Source organism: Pteropus vampyrus, unplaced genomic scaffold (assembly GCF_000151845.1).
Source record: "Pteropus vampyrus isolate Shadow unplaced genomic scaffold, Pvam_2.0 Scaffold4, whole genome shotgun sequence".
Classification (NCBI taxonomy): Eukaryota; Metazoa; Chordata; class Mammalia; order Chiroptera; family Pteropodidae; genus Pteropus; species Pteropus vampyrus.
This window is the reverse complement of record NW_011888785.1, coordinates 16,551,740-16,571,460: the sequence shown is the minus strand read 5'-3', so window position 1 is coordinate 16,571,460 and position 19,721 is coordinate 16,551,740. Positions and strand designations below refer to the sequence as shown.

The following is a 19,721-nucleotide window of genomic DNA, read 5'->3' as shown; positions in this document are numbered from 1 at the left end:
CCTTTCTGAGTCATCCTAACCCCTACCTTTCTGTCACACTCCACTTCCAATTTATCAATAAATTTTACTGGCTCTACCTTTTAAAAAGTTTCAGATTTCCCCCTTCTCACTGCATACACTCTGTTGCCAAGTCATATCACCTCTATCCTGAATGGGTGTAATAACCTTTTATTGGTCTCCCTGCTTCCAGACTTGCCTCCGGCAGTGTGTTCTCCAAACAGAAGCCAGCGTGATTCTTTTTTTTTTTTTTTTTTTAAAGTCTAGACGATATTTAAAAGCCACAAAGGTTCTGCATAAGCTGGTCTTCTGCCTTTCTGCCCCATCTCTGTCGCAGTCTCTACCCATCTTTCCTGCTCTAGCCACCTTGTCCTCCAGGCTCACTCCAGCCTTGCATATCCCCTACTCACTGGAACATGAGCTCCCTATAGGCAGGAAGGTTTTCAGTTTGGTTCTCTCCTGTATCTTCAGCCCCCAGAAATATACCTGGTGCAGAGTAGTTGCTCAATAAATAGTAATTGGATGAATGAATCCTTGCACAGTATTTCCAATCATTCCTTTTGAATAAACTCTGTGTTTAGTGATAGGAAGCTAAGTGTGTTCTTAAATTTCTGTTTGTTCTTCTGATCTAATGGTATTCTTCTATAGGAAACATATTGTAACAAAAGCAATATAAATCCTTTTGATTCTGTCCTTTAAAAAGCTTATAATTAAAAGCAGACAACAGTGACAAAAGATACCAACAAAATATTAAGCAAAATTAAGCCCATCGAGTAGTGAATTATTAAAAAGAAACAAGATCAATATGAAAAAGAAACCATTTAATTTTACTGGAGGATGTACAAACAAATCTCATCTAAATGGAAAGAAACATCATATTATTATGTATAAAAAATTTATATCATCCTTTCAGATGAATATATATTTTAATGAAACTCCAACCAGATTTCCAACAGGAACTTTGTTTATTTTGTTGGTTGACTGTTTGGTTTGAACCTCTCCTTTCCTCATCACCCAACCTAAAGTGTCGCTCTCAAACGGGTCACTCTACATCTCCTTGTTTTACTTTGTTAGAACACTGTCTTATTTCAAGCTTTATTGAAATATAATTGGCACACAACATTGTCTAAGTGTAAGGTGCATAACTTAGTGATTACCACAATAAGCTTAGTTAACACATCCATCACTTGACATAGTTACAATTTTTCGTTGGTTTGTTTTGGTGCGGTGAGCACTTTTAAAATCTGTTCTCTTGGCATCTTTCAGCTACACCATGCAGTATTGTTCATTATAGTCTCTGTGCTGTACGTTACATTCCCAGAACTTATTCATCTTATAACTGGGAGTTTGTACCGTTAGACAACTTTCACCCATTTTCCTGTGCCCCTGCCACCAACCACCAGTCTGTTCTCTGCTTCTATGAATTTGGATTTTTTTTAGATTCCACATGTAAATAAGATCATGCAGTATTTGTCTTTCTCTGTCTGACTTATTTCACTTAACATACATAATGCCCTCAAGGTCTGTCCATGTTGCTGCAAATGGCAGAGTTTTCTTTTTTATGGCTGAATAATATTCTGTTATATGTATATACCATATTTTCTTTATCCATTCATCCATCTTAGGTTGTTTCCATATCTTGGCTATTGTAAATAATGCTGCAGTGAACTTAGGGGGGTAGGAATGTATTCGAGATAATGATTTCATTTCCTTCAGATATATACCCAGAAATGAAATTACTGGAGAATATGGCAGTTCTACTTTAAGTTTTTTGAGGAACCTCTATACTATTTTCCATAGTGGCTGCACCAGTTTACATTTCCACCAAAAGTGTAGAAGGATTCCCTTTTCTCTACATCCTAGTCAGCACTTATCTCTTGTCTTCTTGATAGTAGTCATTTAAATAGGAGTGAGGTGACATCTCATAATGGTTTTGATTTGCATTTCCTTGATGATTGGTTAGTGATGTTGATTTGCTAGGTAGTTGTTGGCCATTTGAATATCTTCCTTGGAAAAAAATGTCTGTTCAGGTCCTTTGCCCATTTTTAATTGGATTATTTGGGGAGTTTTTTGACTATTGAGTTATATGAGTTCTTTATATATTTTTGATATAAACCTCTTATCAGATATGAGGTTTGCAGATATTTTCTCCCATTCTGCAGGTTGCCTTTTCATTTTGTTGATTGTTTCTTTTGCTGTACAGAAGCTTTTTAGTTTCATGAAGTCCCCCTTGTTTATTTTTGCTTTTTTTTTTGCTTGTGCTTTGTGTATCATATCCATAAAATCACTGGTAAGTTTCCCTGTTTTCTTCTATGGTTTCAGTTCTTACACTTAATCCTTTAATCCTTTTTCAGTTAATTTTTATGAGTGGTGCAAGATAGGTGTCCAGTTTCATTTATTTTCATGTGCATATCTTGTTTCCCCAACACCATTTATTAAAGAAACTGTCTCTTCTCCATTGAGTATTTGGCTCCTTGTCAAATACTAGTTGACTTTATACGCATGAGTTTATTTCTGGGCTCTAGTCTGTTCTATTAGTCTATTGTCTGTGTTTATGCCAGTACCATGCTGTTTTGATTATTATAGCTTTTGTAATACAGTTTGAAATCAAAAAGTGTAATACTTCCAGTTTTGTTCTTTTTTTCTCAAGATTGTTTTGACTAGTCACGGTCTTTTCTGGTTCCATAAGAATTTTAGGGTTGTTTTTTCGATTTCTGTAAAAAAAAAAAAAAAAAAAAAAGCCATTGGAATCTTGATAGGGATCGCATTAAATCTATAAATGACTCTGGGTAGTATGAACATTTTGTCAATATTAATTCTTTCAATTATGAGCATGAAACATCTTTATTCGTGTCTTCTTTAGTTTCTTTTATCAATGTCTCATAGTTTTCAGTGTACAGATCTTTCACTTCCGTGGTTAAATTTATTCCTACGTATCTTACTGTTTTGGGTGCTATTGGAAATGGGATTGTTTTCTTTCTTTCTTTCTTGGATAATTTGTTATCCATATATGGAAACACAACTGATTTTTGTATGTTGATTTTGTGTTCTGAATTTCTTTATTAGTACTTTTTTTATTTTTGGTGGAGTCTTTAAGATTTTATATATATATAATCCTGTCATCTGCAAACAGACTGTTTTACTTCTTTTCCATTTTGGATGCCTTTTCTTTCTTTTTCTCTTATTTTCTTTTCCCTTTCTTTCCTTGCCTAATTTCTCTGGCTTACACTTCCAGTGCTATGTTGTATAGGACAGGTGAGAATGGCCCCTTTGTCTTGTTCCTGATTTTATAGGGAAAGCTTTCTCTTTTTCACCATGAAGTATATTAGCTATGGGCTTTATCGTGTTGAAGTACCTTCCTTTTCTATGCAATTCGTTGAGTGTTTTTATCATGAATGGATGTTGAATTTTGTCAGAATCTTTTTCTGCGTTGATTGAGATGATCATGTGACTTTTATCTTTCATTCTATTAATATATCATATTTTTTGACTTCGATATGTTGAATCATTCTTATATCCCAGGATGCATACTATAAAAGAGACATTATATTTTCATTACTGTGGGAAAATGAAAAGTAACCTGTTGGCATCTATTTAAATGTAAAATATGCATACCATTTGCCAAGTAGTTCTATATTCAGGTATCTATCCAACAGAAATGAGAGCATCAGTGTAAAGAGATAGATGTGGAAGGATATTTATTACAGCATTGTTTTTAAGGTGAAAGGAACTGGAAGCTACCTAAGTTTTCATTAGATTGAGAATGGCCAAATAACTTACAGTACTTCTATCCTATGGAATGTCAATAGAATTTTAAAACAATTGTTACGTCTGTTTTCCTGATTTGAAGGACTATCTACTATATATCATTATATGACTAAAAAATTTTCAGAGAATGTTTATTGTACGATCTGTTTTTAAAAATTAAAATGGTGTACATATTCGTATATATGGTTAGGTTTGTGTTTATTAACATAAGAAATATGTGGAAAGAGACATACCAGTCCATTAATAACCACTATATCATCAGGAGTGAAAAATGGGAACAGGAGAGATTATCAATATCTATTCAATGCTGCTTTTTTGTTTAACTTGGTAAAACAAATGTTACATTTTAATTTAAAAGATAATAAAGGTTGTTCAACGATAAATGTAAATATACGTTAAAGGACATTGCTAGTTTGGCTTTGAGCATGTGTGAATACCATATAGTATATGAAGGGAAAGCCAGCATTACCGTATTTGGTTAGAGATGTCTTCATAAAGAATACAGCAGTTCTCACTTGACCAATGTGTCAGTATTCTCCTATAAATCGGCTTACATTTTGGAAGTTTGGAGTTTGTGTTTCTTTTTTTGACTCAATTGAAATTTAGTTATTGTAAGAAATAATCCCCAGGAAACCAGATTATGAAACAAATCACAATAGAAAATAACGCTTCGTTGTTTAAAATGTTAAGATCTTCTTATTTCACTCTTTGTAACTGCTCGATCTAAAGATGGTCACCTACTTTGGCTAGCATAATATGGCTAAATTGAACACTATCTTTTTAAAAGTCGATTTTTTTAAACATGCTTGCAATATGTACATTCGAAACAAAGATTGTTTATCATTTTTCTTTTTTATTTCAGAACGCTTTACCCTGTACAGCTCTAAAAACCTTAGACAAGCATGGAATAAGTAAGTCTTTGTACAGATTGTGCTCGTTCTCTCTCTCTCTTAATTTTTAAAACTCTCCTGATAAGTTGTCATGACATTTTTTTCATTTTTTCATTAAATTATTCATTCATCCATATATTTAACCATTAACTAGTTATTAAGCCTTAACTGTGTGCCAGCCACAATCTTCAGCCTCAGCCAACACTGTGCATGAGTTTGGGTTCCTAGGGTAATGTGGCATTGCCTCAGAGTTGTAAATCCTAAAACTTATTGTGGTCAATCTTCTTGTAACTAATTTCAAGAAACATTTTGGCATCAGCAAAATAGCATTTGTTAAGTACAGTAAAATGATTGACTTTCTAATCTAAATAAAGTTGGTGCCAACCTTTGAGCTAAATAAAATTGATCTTTCACATTTTTTCAGTTTACCCATTTTTCCCCTAAGCCTCATTGAGAAACTAAATACATACATCACTTGATTTGTATGTACTCCATTTATTTAATTTCTATTCTCTTATCTGACCCGTTGAAATAGTTTTATTCTATTGGTTTTGAAATTTGTTGACATCTGTATATCTGAGTTTCTCAGGTTATTTAGAGGTCTTTTATTGCAAGCCAACCTGTTAGTAAATCATTGAAAGTTGGAAAGTAGAGTAATTGAGTCACTCATTTCATTGTGAGTATCATGTTTCAAGCATTATGCTGGGAAAACATATCTAGAACTGCTTTGATAAAATAAACTATAATTTGTCATAACAAAAATTTATCTAAGGGGAATTTAGTGTTATTGTCTCACTTTTTACTGTTATAACACTTTAATTTTAGATACCATTAGTTATGAAAATAAAAAATAAAACCTTTTTATAATAAATACTTTTAATTAATGCTGTCAGTAGATACAGTAGACAGCTTATTGTGAGGAATTCATGGAATAAATACATTAAATTCCTCAGTCGTTTATTTGACAGATTTGGCAATTTATTTTGATTACATTTATACTTAGAAGAACATTCCGGTATAATTATTTTTGTCTAACACAAGGCTTTGCATTTGCCATTTGAAGCCTGTTCTTAATATCTAGAGTCTCCCTAATACCTAGGAAGGCATGTCCTCTGTGTTTCTCACCATTTGAGCTCCCCGCCGCCGCCCCTGTGAAACACACACATACTTATTTTACTGACCAGTGGTCTAACATATTTTAATTAAGTGCTTTCATTGGCCTGGTATTATATAAGGTATATAGTTCCTACCTTAATGAAATGATCAAACACATTCCTCTCTCATAATTACTTAAAAAATCTTTTACATTCAGTCTGAAATACTGAAGGAAGTATTACATTTTCATGTAAAGTTTTTTAATTAGTTGATAGAATTATAGTTAATGATTTTCTTTTAATCTCTGCCATCACATTTAGTTTAAAAAAAAAAAATAGAAGTAACTCAAAGTTATTTTTCAACCAGGTAACCACTTTATGAAACAATTCTTGATAAAGCACTTGAATCTCTAACTTTATATCTGAATAGGAAAATCTGGCAAATCTATATATAGCATTTGTAGAGAATAGCCTCCAATTTAAATAACTCTCCATTTCCTTCCTTCAGAGAGACAGAGCTAGAATGGCCTCCAAATTGCTCAGGAAAATATATGGCAGCCCTTATCCCTTTAAAATTGTCTACAAAAAATGAGGGGAAGTTTGTGGACAGTGCTGCGATATTTCTTCCAACTGTCCTCTTGTGGATATGACCCTTCACCATTTACACCTGGCCCCCTCCATTCATTCGTTTTTGTGACTTGTATTTAGCCATCATAGTCACTCTAACATATACGCCCCAACAAATGGCCTTTCTTGTTCGACCATTCCATAGTGACTCGTGAGATGCCTCTCAGAGAAGATATTTAGTTACATTACTTTATCCCAGGAGAAACTAGATAAATTCATGTCTTCCAAAAAGAAAAAGAAAATTGAAGTAGTATTCAGGTTTGCATTGTTTCTCTTCGGTCTGACCACTTACAATCTGATGCTTTCCTTTCTCTGAGAGGTTATCGTTTATGTCACAACAAAAGGAGGTTCACTGAGAAAATTCAGGATATGCATCCTCTGATAGTGCTGCTTTAGAAATTTTAAAAACTATGTACATTGTTCTCAATCTCTAAATTTTTCTTAAAAGGTGCTAAATGTCAATAAGTGTGCTTTTACTTTTGAAGACAGATAAGAATTTTTCAGAATATTATTTTTTACAAAATAAGAACACAGTTTCTCTTTAAAATATCACTTTAGAGATATTTGATTTGTTATTTGCATTTTCCATAAACATAGGATTCGTAATTTTTCTGCCAAAAACAAGGTCTAAAATACTGAAGGAAGTATTGCATTTTCATATAAAGTTTTTTTAATTAGTTGATAGAATTATAGTTTATGATTTTTTTTAAATCTCTACCATTGCATTTGCTTTTTTAAAAAAAAATTAGGAGTAATTCACAGTTATTGAATAAACTGAATCCCAACCTTAGATGACATTTAAAACATTTTAGGTATAATATTAAAAGCTGAGCTTGAGGTAAACTTTTAAAATTAGAAGCATGACTTGTTTAGAACCATGCTATTCTTAAGTCCCCTGTAAGTCTTGTTTTTGTTGCCCTAAGGATTTATTTCAGAAAACACTAAATAATAAAGTGATCACTAAAAGTATTATAAAAATACTTCTGGTATCCCAGTGTTATGTATTGAATCCTTAGAGCCAAGCTATAGCCTCTAGCCAATTCAAACCCAATACAATTCAGAGAGAACTGAGAATTCAGAGACATTAATTATGTTATTGATTCTTCAGCCAAATGGACTTGTGACCTGGCAACTGTCATTGACATTTCAACATTTCTCACTTCAGAGTGAGGTCTAGATTTGGAAGAACTGCAATTAAACACTATTAAGCAAGTGCTGGCTTTCTCCATCGCTGCTAACTAATTGGCTTGTCTACAGCACAATTACAAAACTGAAGCAATTGGTAAATTCTCTTGTACAGCAGTAATAGGTTCAAAATAGAGAGAACTCATTTGCAAGAACTAATTTGAATTCAGTTTAGATGGGTTAATAAAAAATGGGTAGGTTAATATAAAGAAGTAAGTCACTGTTCAAAATTAAGTAATAACGTCTTTAAAAATATATATTAACTCAGCTATTAAAACTAGTGGATATGTTAACCTGTCTGAGAGAGTAAGAATTTCTTGAGAAATGAATCCTCAAGTCTCTTTGAACGGCTATAACGTCTGACCCAGATTATTTGGGGGCCAAGTCTGCCCTAGGTAACACCCATGCAGTTCCCTGCTGACTTCATTTATATAGTAACCGTGGGCATAATTTTACTCTTTGAAGGATATTTTTAGTATTCTGGGCAAACAAAGCACTGATGGGAGAAAAATATCAAAAGATCTAGCAGATATCTCAACTCAAAGGAATAATATAAAGGAGAAATCTTAATTATGGGATTGAGAATAATGAATATATATTAGTAAAGAAAAGAAAGTTGTTTTATTCCCTTATATTGGAAGTATATGTATGATCAGGGTGGGCTCTTCCTGCTCAAAGGGGATTTTGGACTACAGGGATACAGATCTTAACTTTATAAATACATGTACTGTTTTCTGACTGCCTTCAAAACATTCCATTTTATTTCATTGGAGTTATAAAGACTCTCCCTATTTTTCTTCCACATCGCTCTATTTATAGTTGTCTGACATTGGCATGTGTGTGCAATCAACCAAGAATTTCAGCCACTTAAAAGATCTTTTATTATTTTGGCTGGAGAAGAAGCCTTAGTATGTATTCTCCAGCAAAGTTAAGGGTAGGATTCCAGGAACACATTTGCTTGTTTTGGAACTTTTTAACAGCTGAACAATTTTGGAGGTTTGAAAGTAACAAAAAAAAAAAAAAAAAAAAAACCTGAGGATAAACCACCAGAGTCACAGAAGACAGATTTGAAAACATAGCATGTAGCTGATAAAGCAGAGCCTGTCCACAGACTTGACTAGGTATAGGCCAACCTTATCCTGCTTGCTCCTCCCATGTACTCTAGTTCTCCTTATAATCCTTCTCATTAGTTAAGTCCAACTGGATTTCCCCTAAGAATTTAAAAAATTGATCTTTTAAAACATGTGATAAACACAGAGACATTCTAATGAAGCTACCTTTATGGAGCTACAAAAATAGAGAAGAAGAAAACGTTTATCTGTGTATGTTTGAATATATCAGCAGAGTCCTAATTTAGATGATTTAGAAATGTTTTCTAACTTCGTATTCTTAAACTTTCCTTGAATGTTTTACCTAATTTTATGATCAACTTCCAGTACATAAAGATGATTTGCTACACGTGCATAAAACAAAATGTATTTAAAATAATATTGAGAGGAACAACAAATATCGCTCTGTGTATGTTGGTGGTTCTCTACTATGTTCTTCTTGCTGTCGTATATAATTGTTTACCATTAAGGTTTAAATCAGTTGACCTTCACAAGAAATGGAAAGGTCCTGTTTTCTACTCTACCTTATTCTAAGTTAGTCCAGAGTTTTCTGAAATAATAATATACTTGCCAAGTAAGTTAGAGCTTTCAGTTTCTTTACCAGTTGTTCAGATATTAGAAGGTAGTAAGGACAGTTATCGACACCAGGAGGAGCAGTTGAGTTGAGCCAGATCTTTAAATCATCTTTCTCCACTGTTACATTTTTTTCATTGTTGATCATTTTTTGTTATAATTCTATTTACTTCAAAGTAACAGTTTTAATTTATTTAGTGCCTGGAGATTTCTTCTTGCAATATTTTCAAAAAAAATTATTTTTTTACATCATCAATGCACTTTTTTCGTGGTGGGTTTATTGAGGTCACAAGCTCCAAAGCAGACATTTTGGAATTCCATTCTCTTAACTCAAAGGATGAACTGGAGCTGCAGTTGTCAACTGCTCAGCTCTGCAGATTTGAGTGGAGCATAAGGAGGCTACGTGAGGTGTAGTTTCTCAAAACGCCCTTGAAAATGTAGTTTTCAAAATGAGACAGTCAGATCCAAGCAGGTCTCTTGTCTTGGCCTCGGATAGCCACACGTGGCAATGTTTGGAGGTCCCAAAGTGTCCTCTACCTGCTTGAAAGTCACAGTTCAGAGCAATTTCTGGGGGTGTTCATTTTCACAAGAATGAATTATTAGTTCAGGTAGTAAAAGCATTATGTAGCTGAGATGTTTATTAGATCCATTAAACTAACCCCTTACCACCTAACAGAGAGCAGTTCTTCTAGGACTCTGCAGAGTGGATTCTTGAAAGGGAAAAAGAGGACGTTCTAAAATAGGAGCTGCTTTCCAGGCTCTGGGGGCAGTCCTAGAGAGCCTCAAAGTAGACAGCAAAAGGTCTGTCCAAAGACACGGGTAGGGGTCAAGTGACAATAGGACAAAGAGAAAGCTATCCAACGGAAAGTTGGCAAATTTGCCAAAGGCCTAGTCCTGGTCACTAATAGTAGCAACAGCATAAACGTGATAACATGTGAAATGTTCCTAGTCAAAGGCCCAACATCCACTCGTTCATTGATCCATAGTCATGCAGCAATGGGGAGAATAGTGGTAATTAACATTTGGACAGCCTTCCACAGTATAAAAATTGCTTTCCTATATGTTGTCACACCCTTGTATCCTCATAACAATCTTGGGAGGTAGTCGGGGAAGATATTACCTCCATTTTATAGCTCGAAATAAAAAACTTGCTCGGATCACATGATCCATGCTGTTGAAAATTATAACTCGGAATGTGTGGCCTAAAGTGAATCTTATGAAAGAAATATTACCAATTTTAAAACCCTGATGTTTGAATAGGCTTATCAGTATCTGATTTTATTTTGTTTTTGCTGTAACTTTGGGCAGAGAAATCTCTTCTGGGAACTGATGTTACTCATTCCCAGTCTAGTTTTTAGGTGTCTGGAGAGCTGGGAAAGAATAGAAACCTGACTTCCTCAGTCCCGGGGGAATAGAGTTCGCAGCAGACTGGCCACTCACATCAACTCACGCCTCTCCTGTGCCACTGCTGGGTCGTGCACCACTTGGATAAAGCTGGGTTTGTGACAGTCTCACTGCTAGAGATGACAGGCTGCTGGCCACCCACTCAGACCATAGTAGTGATATTTGTCTCCTACTCCACACAGCTCCCACTGACCCCAGGAGATTATCCTCTGTCGTTTTGTGTCATTGCTGGATTTCTTATCCATGTCTTTCTTTTTGAAGTGAAGAAGTCACTGTCATTAATAACCCCTGGTGATGGGACAGCCAAGGGTAAGCCCTGTGCCGTTTGGCGTCTGTCAGGCACGAGTTTTTCATTCCCCTTCTGATAGAAAAATAGCCATCTTCTCTCTCAATAATTGGCAGTATGTGCCAGGCCTCGGAGTTGGCAACAGCCATTGTTTTTCATCCTTTCAGATTATGTGTTGGATTCCTCGTCCAATAGCACACTCTTATGGTGCAGCTAATACCTTCCTTCTGCCATCCGGCTCATTAAGGAATGAAACCCAGCCATGCTTCTGAAGTGGCACAGAGCTTCCAGGAGCAGCTGGGCTGTGCATTTCCATGAAAGGAGGCCGATAGAACTAGACTCTCTTCAAACTGTTCCCCAAAACAGATTCTAGAAGTGTGAACTGAAGAAAACTCTTCTGCTTCTTCAAAAGATAAAACAGTGTTATTTATATTCTGTGACTGCCGTAACAAATTGCCACAAATTTATTGGCGTAAAACACCCCAAAGGTATTATCTCACGGTTCTGTTGGGCAGCAGTCTGGATGGGCTCAGCTGGTTTCTCTGATCTGGGTCTCTCAAGGCCAAAATCAAGGTGTTGGTAGGCCTGGGCTCCATCTGGAGGCTCTAGGGGAGCATCTGTTTCCAGGCTCAGTCAGGCCGCTGGCAAAATTCAGTTCCTTCTGAGGCCGAGGCCCTGTGTCCTTGCTGCTCGTCAGCTGGGAGCCTCACTCAGGTCCTGAAGGCCACTTCCATTCCTCACCATGCTGCCCACTCCTCAAACCAGCAGCAGTGCAACGAGGCTTCCTCACACTTCAAATCTCTCTTACTTCCCCTTCTACCCCCTCACTTCTGTCTCCAGTAGGAGACAGTCTTCTGCTTCTAAGGCTCACATGTATAATTTAGGAAAATCTCCCTATTTTAAGGTCTATACTATAGCCTTAATTAATTACATCTAGAAAATCCCTTTGACATGAAAGGTAACATATTCACAGGCTCCAGAGATTGACAAGTGGACATCTTTGGGGCCATTCTTCTTTCTTCAAGTGGGTGCTGGGGTTGCCTGTTCAGTGATGAGTCACAGGGGGAAGCCAAGCAGAGGGGCAAACCCAGCCCTCTCCAGGTCAGACAGTTTGTTTTGCCTGGTCTCTGGCCCATCAGGTAGGTGATAAGGACAGGCCTCTCTGACTGTGATGGTTCCGCGTTGCTCAATTCAAAATTATGTGTAAGAATGAAATTCTTTTCCACCCAAGCATGGAGAAAAAAGAGATTTTTGTCAGAAAGCTCATAGTCTCTGAGAGAACTAAACGTTTGACCTGGCATTCTGTCCCCTCTAGATCAGTGCTGTCCAATAGAACCTTCTCGGTTAATGAAAATCTCTCTCTGCACTGCCCGGCCAGCAGCCATTGATCCCCTGTGGCTAGTGAGCCTTGAAATATGGCTAGTGTGCCTTAGGAACTAAATTTTGAATTTTATTTAAATTTAATTCATTTAAATGTAAATAGCCACACGCTTAGCTGCCTTATTGGGCAGCACAGCTGTCTATCAACAAGTAAACTATTCGTCGAAGTGCCCACCAGTGTAATAGAAGTGTGAATGTATGCTGCTTTGGAAATGCCACGCTCAAGAGCCCTTGCATTTTGCACTGACGTGTCCAGAGATCTTGCTTTATATTTTTGCTTTTCACTCCCGTCTTTTATTTGTAAACACTCTGAGAAGATAATAGCTCTGGAGAACCAAATAAGTGTAATAAATCTGCAGAGGGAATAGAAGTATCAAAGAACATCAAGCAGATATTTCTTCCCCTCCTCCTCCCCTCTACAAGCCAGGCTGTTCCCTCCTGAGGGGCACTGCCTACTGCAAGCCTCTATTCCTTTTTCTTTCTTTCTCCTGTTCTCCCTCTCTCCCTCCGTCCCTCTCCCCACCCTCTCTCTCCCTCTCCCTCTCTCCTTTGGGGAACTGCTAGGGGTTAGACACACAATTCTCTCCCTGTTTTGAACTCCCTTAAGAATTCGCCTCTCTGCCGTTGTTCTGGGGCCCCTTGATCTCCCCTCACTCTACTGAAAAAAATACTGTAAAAGCTCAGCTTCCTCTGTACTACTTGCGAGATGCTGTTGAGAGGGCCTCCATTTTCTAAATAAGCCTCCCACGGGCCCCTGTGGGTACATGTGTTAATTCTTCAGCTTCAGAACATTGAAAATTAAGACATTTTAAAAAGTGAAGCTTGAACAGAAATGTAGAAGTTTTTACTGTTCTTCATTTATAAGAAACAGCACCTATGAGATCCCTTTCCTCAACATTTGCTTATATCATTTTGTTTTGATTAAGAAAATGTATATGAATTTAATGAACTGTCAGTCTCAAAATTAAGATGAACATAAAAAGTCACCGAAGAAAGGATGATTTTAACAGCAATGTCATCTTTTGTATCCATCGTCCCTACTCACACTTTACTTTGGTTGCTTATCAGAAAAATTAGGATTGGACACGGGGCCCAGTCATTTGTGGGGATAAGGAGTCCCCCTCCTAATTTGGGGAGACTTTCTGTAAAACTGAGGTTCAACTTCCACTCTTTGTGAACATGCTGTTAATAGACTGTCCATGTTGACATGTGCGGCTGACATCTGTGTAGACAGTGGTCCCACTACTTTGTAAGAATACACAGTCAATAAATATTGTCAATATGAACCAAGAAAGAATTAAAAAAGAGGAAGGCTGCAAAAGCTCATAATTGGCACAAATGGCAAGAAAATGCCTGAAACCAGCATAATCTTTGGTGTCATAGGGACCAAGTTCCCATCCTGCATCCCCTTCTGGATCACATAATATTTAAGAAGCTCATTAACCAGTCCGAGCCCCAGTTTTTCAATCTTTAAAACCCGTAGCAGGATTTTGTGAGGACTGAATAAGATACGGGTGTAAATGATGGGGCACTTTTGGCAAACGATAGCTTAGCTCCTGTCTGTTTTTCAGCACACCCCGTCCTCCTCTGCCAGCCAGAGAGTTTCATTCAATTCTAAATAAGCAACTACACTTGAACATAAATATCACTGCTATATAGGTTCCCCAGACATCTTTTGGGATATTCCTACTATCTATCTAGGAGCAGGTACTGGACTGCTTGGTCACAAAATCATTTTTTAAATACACTTCTTATGTGGAAACAAGATTCCTCCCTTCCCCAACAGTTCCTTCCTAAGAGTGATATGTTAACAAATAGCATTGTACATAATTAATGTAAAACTGTGATTTATCCTAAGTCTTGAAACACATTTATTAGACAGTTTTTCTAATTAGATTGAAAGAGACCCATAGACAAACACTGTTACCAAATTCAAGCATCTGTTAGACCTTTTCCATGGTGCTCTCCGTATGTGAACTAAAGGGAAGCCTACACCAGGTACATAGGGCCTGAGTGTCCACTTGACGTTGGGGTTTCAGTGGTAAGAATGAAAGTAATTTTTCTTGCTCTTTCTGGCTTTTAAGTGGAGAGGACAGATGACTTATCTCTGGAAACACAATGAATGAGGCTGGGAGCATGGCTTTGGTTTGGTACACCTGTTCCCATGGGGAGCAGACTGGTAAAGGACTCCAAAGGAAACTTGGCTTTTTTCTTTCAGACGCTAAACCACGTCCATACCCTAAGGCACAAATCCCCTGCTGCCTTGTTACATCCATCATGGGAATGACTTTAGCAGTAGATTTCATTATGTCTTTAACAACAACAAAGATGCATTCAAATGCCTTTAAACACATGTATACAACCCCAAGTCAGTTTTTTTTTTGTCTTATCCAAAAGAGTGTTTTTAGACCATTTTGACATCTTTAGAGTTCAGAAAAATCTAGTAGCAATTTATAGTTGAAGTCTCATAGTGAGTATATATTTGTGGATGTTATTACTCAGACTATAAATGAGATATAAATGAACATAAATATTAACACAAAGGAACTAATATTCTGGCCCTTGTTGCATTGTTAGACAGTGTATCTTCGTGTATCTGTATGTGAATTCTCTGCTAGTCCTCAGCTATATTTAATCCCTCAAGACTTGATACACAAACATAATACCAAATAGAGAACTTCCCTTAAATTATTCAAATCTCTCTATAAGTGATTTTGCACTCTTCCTGCAATGGAAAACATTTGATCATAAATTCAATTAAATCAGCCATCATCTTTGTGATGTTTGTCCAGCTAAATCCTTTAGTGACTAAACTAATAAACATACCAGCTGTGTATGTGTGTGTGTGTGTGTGTGTGTGTGTGTGTGAGAGAGAGAGAGAGAGAGAGAGAGAGTTAGCATTAGCTTATGGCACAACTGTTGTGGAAGAATCAATTTGAAGTAAAGATGAAGAGTAGTTCTCATTTCTGAGGCCAGATTTTGACCACTTCACTGCAGCCAAGGTTTAAAAGATCAAATTCTTAGTGGGAATAAAATCATGTATACTGTATTTCTTTAAATACATTGGCTTTTATTTTCCAACTCAGAGCCCAGTTTTAATATATTGAATTTTAGATCAAAATGGATAAACTTTGGAGATGTTAGTAAAAGCTTTCAAGTCATGTCAACCATTCTTCTTCCTCTTCTATGCCTTCTTTTTTCTAGTCAAAACAAAGAAAAAGTTACTGTCGACACACTGTTAAGTTTCTCAGGGAAAATGCCATAATAGTACTATTTCTTATATGTATGTCAGCTCAAAAGGTAAATGTTGATTGTTTCTCATCGTGATCCTAAAGCCTTTCAGACATCAGATAGAACCAGCTGCCTCCCCTCTTTTCTATGGTACCTTTACTACTGATCCTACTAATTTAAATATAACCGAACCCTATTTATGTATAGTTACATATGTGTATATCCATGTGGCCTGTAGAGGACAGCATGTTCTGGGGGATAAAGGTTAGCGGACAGCTACTTATCTCCATAAAATATAAGATAAGCAACTGATTTTTTTTTTTCCTTAAGCAAAACAAGTCAGTTTTCTCTAGTAGAGAAGCCTGAGTGGCCTCATGCTTTGATTGTCTGCCCCTGTCTACCACTTCAGGTATCAGCTTGGATGGCAAATATTTTTATGATTTGGCTCAGCCATTTTGAAGGCTATGTAATTAAGGATTATGCCAGGTTTCATGCCTTTGCTTCTAAATGGACCTAAGCACATCATTTTATTTATCAAGATGAATACAGATGGAATTTTCCATTCGTCTCTCATTTCTTGCCACCTTGAACTGAAGTTTAGAATTTGAGTTGAATGATACCCACAGTTCTAATTTTATTTGTTGGTCAAGTGAGGCTTTATCTTCCAATCTTAGAATTCAGCTACCTTACATGTCTTACTTCTTGCTTGTGACCCCTTAAATAATTCTAACGTCTGTTATTTTTCCCAAGGAAGTGAAAAACATTTCCACAGCGATATTTTCTACCCATTATGATTTTAGGCTCCTTTTCTTACCAGCCAGCACATCTTTGGAGTAATCTCTGACCCAGCCCACTTCTCTATAGCTACAATCATGGATTTCTCAATCCAGTCTCTACTCTTCATCTAAAGAACCAAATCCTCCCAGTGTATAAACGACACAGTTCTTTTTAAAATTTTTAGACCTTAATAGAAGCTACAGCAGATCTTTTAAGGATAATAGAGCAGCACAGTCCACTAGATCTTTATGTGCCGAGGGAAATGTTCTATGTCTGCACTGTCTGGTCTGGCTGCCGCTCGCCACACGTGGCTAACGAGCAACCTAAAATGCGGTTAGTGCAGTTAAGGAACTGAATTTTTTTTATCATGTTTAATTTCTGTTTAAATTTAAATAGTCACATGTGGCTTGTAGCTACCAAACTGGACAGTAGAATAGAACATGACTTCTGATCAGTTTGTAACAAATGTTTTACCAAAATATATAGTGAAGTAGATTATATTTTGCAGCTAAAAATCTACTGCCCAGACTTTATTCTCTTGCTTATTTCTTTCTCATAACTGTAGGCCTAAATCCAAATCCTCTAACTCTGTCTCAGGATTTTCCCTCTCAACATCTGAGAGATTTTCAATTTTCAAATTCTTCGATTTTGTTGAATATTGAACATTTCTCTCTTGGGTATCCAGATGGAGTTTCAAAGTGTGGCATTTCAGCCGCTCTGGTTCTGAGGGCACTGGCCATATCACTGTCTAAGGTCAGGTTTTTTTCCTAAATATAGAAATAAATGAGGAAATGTGCTAAAATCTGTCAAGCTATATACAAGCTTGACACAACTTAGACTATTTCCTAAATGGAGCCTTCCTCCCCACCCACTGCCCGCCCGCCCTCCATCTCTCCCTCTCTCGCAATCTCAGTCTCAATCTCTCTCAATATCTCTCTCTCTCTCTCTCTCTCTCTCTCTCTCTCTCTCTCTCTCTCTCTCTCTCTCTCTCCCCCCTCCCCCCTTTCTCGATAGATGATTGATAGATAAGTAGATAGATAGATTGGTAGATAGATGAAATAACTATTTACATTGACTACTAATGAAGCCTGTTGGTTCCATCCATTCTGAAGTAACTCAATATGCTTTCGAAAATTTTCTTGTAAGTTCTAATCATTTTTTAGAATGCTTCCGTATATTTGTACACGATTTGTAAATACTTATCTTCGGTTTTCTACTTATGCTAATATTGTTGGTTTTAAGACATGAGACCTTTGTATACGGTTTGTGTCATATCACTAGCTTCTGCCTCATGTTACAGACGCGCCTGAAAACACTCTTACCTACTTATACCTGGCAGTTACAAGTAGTTGGATCCCAAATGATAATAAATGTACAGCTTTTTAATGCCATTCATTTATCTTTCATTTATTTCAGCTTTAAAGATAGAATTAGTTCTCAAGAAGATAAACAACTCTAGCACTTATGCCAGTTTGGGGTTTCTTTAAACCACAGTAATTCAATGGTACCCTTCTGTTAGAAATCATTTCCTGTTAAAGAGCCAAGTGTGAAGTTAAGTCAGGAGTAAAGGAATACGCAACTCAAAGGTTGTGCTCGCTTTCAGCAAAGACAGCCTCAGCCTATTCTGTGCTCACCATTGGACCACCCTTTGTAACCCCCATCCCCCCAGAGCCACAACCTCCACACAATGAGAGAGGGACGCTGGAATGGTTGGCAGTCATGTTGTTCTCTAAGAGACTGGCCTCTTGGGAAAGCATAAGGCACAACAGAGCAGAATAGAGAAGGGTCACGAAATTCTCGTCCATACGTTATTAGTAATGGGCTTTGGGACTGGGCTCCCATGCACAAAGCCAGTTCCCTGCCATTCTAAGACTAGTAGGCTTTCTGTTAATGGACATGTGAGTTACCTGCAGATACAGACCAAAATCTCTCTAATGTAACAACTATTTCTGTGTTGGAAACAGCCATTTGCAAACTCCAGAAGCACTTTAGGCTATTTGTTAATAGAAATGTAGTCATATGTAGGTTCATCTAGGTAATAAGAGAAAGAAAATGAAAGGTCAAAGGCAAGGGCTTGGAACTAGAAGAATGTTACGGACCAGTCCTTAACTCTTCTTGAGTTGAGATACACCCTACAGATTTGTTGCTAAAAATCACTCTTTAAATTATACATTCTGATGTAGGAGGAGATGTTGTCTTGTGATGGAAATGTATGACATATTTTTTTCTATAAGTTTAAAGATCCCTTCTGATAGATTCTCATATTTGTAGCATACATCACATCACAGAGTAGAATAAATTATTTTCCAGGCCTTGAACCACAAAACTAAAACACAACGAAAAATTTTTTTTCTTCATACTTTCGTTAGCACCAGCCCCAGCCATGTATGAAATTACAGTAATCCCTCCCAAACACATGTTACAGTTACTCAGAATTCTGGTAGATGTCAGTTTGATATTCTGCAGCTCTGAGGGCCCTGGTTCGTATGTTTGTGAATCACTCCATTTGGGGACCATTCGAACAGAAGAGTTGGAAAGAGGAAAGGAGGAATGCGGATAGATGAGTAGAAGGTGTGCTTTCTCACTTTGGTCTTGATAAATCTGGACTCAAGGTCAGCACCTTGTGCCTGCTAGGCAGGAGGAAATCAGGACATATAAGACAGGCCAGGGAAACAAGAATAAATCATGGTGAGCCAGGAAATGAGAAAGACTTTGGACATTCAGGAAAAGGGCAAACATAGTTGGAGTACAAAAGAGATTGGCAAAGAGGGGAGTATAGCTTGGTGCGTCACACATTTACGAAGTCTTAAAATGAAAAGGCAGATCCTGAAGTATATCTATAAAGAAAATGTTTTTATCTTAAGGTGTATAAAATAATATTGAAAATGTTTTTACTTAAGGTGTGCTAGCATTTTATTTTAGTGAGTATTTAAAAATTTAGGGGCCTTTTTTATATGTTTACTCATTACCTCAATCCTCCTATTTTTCCCATTGATTATAAATCTCCCAATGAGGTGTTTTTTACCGAAGGATTTTCAGGGATATACTCTGATTTGGGAAAGAATATGAGTCTTAAAATACTCTACTTACTGTACTTAGTAGGGTCAGTTAAATTTTTTACATGTATAGAAGTGGTAGAGAAATAGCAATAACGATTATTATTAAATGCCGACAACTGCATTTGTTCATGGTACACATACATGTGTCTACAGCATGCCAAATGCTTTCTCTACATTATCTCATTTAATCCTGAAAATAACTCTCAAATAGTTTTCCGTAGTTTTCTGATAGGAATAGTTAAACTTATTTTAGAAAAGTTATTTCCCTGTCTTCAATTATCTTGTAGCCTCAAGAGCAAATCTATAAATATATCCCTCATTTGCTGTTTTATACATACAGG

The 19,721-nt window shown here is 36.7% G+C and overlaps 1 protein-coding gene across 2 annotated transcripts in view; it reads left to right on the top strand.

Annotated features, from left to right (window-relative positions):
• CDK14 (cyclin dependent kinase 14) overlaps positions 1–19,721 on the top strand; it is a 546,209-nt gene that overhangs the window by 416,147 nt on the left and 110,341 nt on the right. Inside the window, exons 11-12 of one of the 2 annotated variants that reach the window (XM_023533297.1) lie at positions 4,628–4,680; positions 9,642–9,651. In XM_023533297.1, coding sequence (XP_023389065.1) covers positions 4,628–4,680 — 53 coding nt within the window. In that variant the 3' untranslated portion in view covers positions 9,642–9,651. Of the gene's footprint in view, positions 1–4,627; positions 4,681–9,641; positions 9,652–19,721 lie in introns of those variants that run through there. The other variant, XM_011363849.2, reaches the window with a different exon arrangement.